General features: G+C 32.4%; 1 protein-coding gene across 1 annotated transcript; it reads left to right on the forward strand.

Annotated features, from left to right (window-relative positions):
* The first annotated feature begins 397 nt into the window (after positions 1 to 397).
* LOC123689606 lies at positions 398 to 1,647 on the forward strand. The gene has a single exon (XM_045630571.1). It carries the CDS (start codon positions 752 to 754, stop codon positions 1,514 to 1,516), a length of 765 nt encoding a protein of 254 aa, XP_045486527.1. The 5' UTR covers positions 398 to 751; the 3' UTR covers positions 1,517 to 1,647.
* The last annotated feature ends 409 nt before the right edge of the window (positions 1,648 to 2,056 follow it).

Genomic DNA, 2,056 nt, shown 5'->3' on the forward strand with positions numbered 1-2,056 from the left:
TTTTTTTATATACATCAATTTGTTTGTATGAATCATGGGTTAGTTCTAATAATGTGGTTCACTTAAAAAATCTGTATTTGGTGATTAACTGCACAATTTAAGACTGAGTTCAATGGGCCTTGATTAAAACAGTTACAGTTACGATACGATGTGCAACACAACAATCTTCACCTGAAAAGTTTTATATCAGAAGTAAAGTTTATATCATTTAAATTTTGGATAATTTAATTCATGAGAAGAACAGAGGTGCTGGGTTAAGAGAAAAGAAAACTATGCAGAGTTAATCTGGTTGAGTTTTCATTTACGATTTATTTTTATTATCATCATGTTATCATTGCTGAGCCGCAAGTAGTTCGCGTGAAAAATAATTAATACGACTTAATGGCAAATTAGATCTCTGGGCTGTCATACTGTAAGCATCGTAATTGTGTAGCTCCGTATTATTGAGTGCTAAAAAAATAATTTCGTACACTGTTCTTGAGACTGCGACGTCACAAAACACAAATTGAAGTGTCGTCCGTGTAGTGGAACTACCGATTTCACACAATATCACGTAAGTTCTTGAATTTCAACAAAAGTATCTCCAAAAAGTGATAATTAGAGGTTAGAAATCCACCAATCATATTGAGCATAGACAAAAGATCAATGACATTGACACTTGTCACAGTAACAGCTAACTGGTGTTGCCAGAGCAAGTAAATAAAAACTACCACTAATTACGTTCCATAACACGCAGATTTAGTTTACAAGAATGGAGGATCAGTTTCAACTATTGTTTGATAAAATGAAGAATGAAATCTTGAACCAAACAATAGAATTGAAAGATTCGATAACAAATAATATAATGGAGAGATTAGACGAAAAACTTCAACCTATTATAACAGAAAATAGAAACTTAAAAATAAAAGTAGAAAATCTCGAAAAGGAAGTAGAAAGTTTAAAAAGAGGAAAGAAGCAAAACAATTTGATAATGTTTGGAGTAAATGAAGGCGAAAGGTCTACACAAGAATTAATACAAAATACAATACATATTTTCAAAACTGACCTTGACATACAATTACAAGAACATGAGATAAACAAAATATATCGTCTAGGAAAGGGAAAGTCTTCTGGAAAACCAAGACCAATTCTGATTTCCTTTACGAGCGAATGGAAGAAGAATGAAGTTATGGGAAAGAAGAAAAACTTCAAAAATGTATATGTTACAGAAGACTACACAAAGGAAGTAATAGAGAAAAGGAAAACGTTGCAGGCGCAGCTAAAAGAGGAGAGAGAAAAGGGAAATATCGCGTACCTGAAATTTGACAAACTAGTAGTAAAAGGAAAAAATACTAACATAAATAAGGAAAAGCGCAAAAGAGAAACATCATCATCCCCACAAAACAATGCTCAACCAAGGAAACAACAAACTCTAATGCCGCCGATTAACAATAGACCAAATGCTTTCGACGTAATGAGGATTAGAGCTAATTCTCTTTCGTCTCTTCCCGCTAAGACAACAACTAACAAAGAATAACAATTAACTGTCGGTAAACGGAAAAATAAACAGCTCAACATGAACCAACATAAAATAACAAAACAAAATACTTCCCCAAGCCGACTGGTCATCGTGGGGAAAAATGACCACGACCCTCTAAAGAAAAAATAACACTAAAAAAGTGGCGGGCCCAATATGGACGCGCATAGCGAAAAATAGAACAGAGTGGAAATCTTTAGAGGAGGCCTATGTCGAGAGACAAGCTGAAATGTAGAAACGACCGTTTACCGATACCTGATTTATGAAAAGAAAAGAAACTGTTAAAAGTTATAAACGTATTTGTAAGAAAAATTACTGTAAAAATAAGTTCAGCAATAAAGGCTATTTTATTTTTATTTTATTTATTTATTTAATGGCAAATTAAAAAAATTCAAAGTGACATATTGCTAAGTATTTTTAACAGGCGTTAAATTATCATAAAACGCCTTTAACATTTTGTTTTCATTTGACACTTATTTTTAAAATTCAGCAAATACAAAATTAGTCCTATATCAAGAGTGGCCTTTATGCTTGACTTTT

This window comes from Pieris rapae, chromosome 12 (genome assembly GCF_905147795.1).
Source record: "Pieris rapae chromosome 12, ilPieRapa1.1, whole genome shotgun sequence".
NCBI lineage: Eukaryota > Metazoa > Arthropoda > Insecta > Lepidoptera > Pieridae > Pieris > Pieris rapae.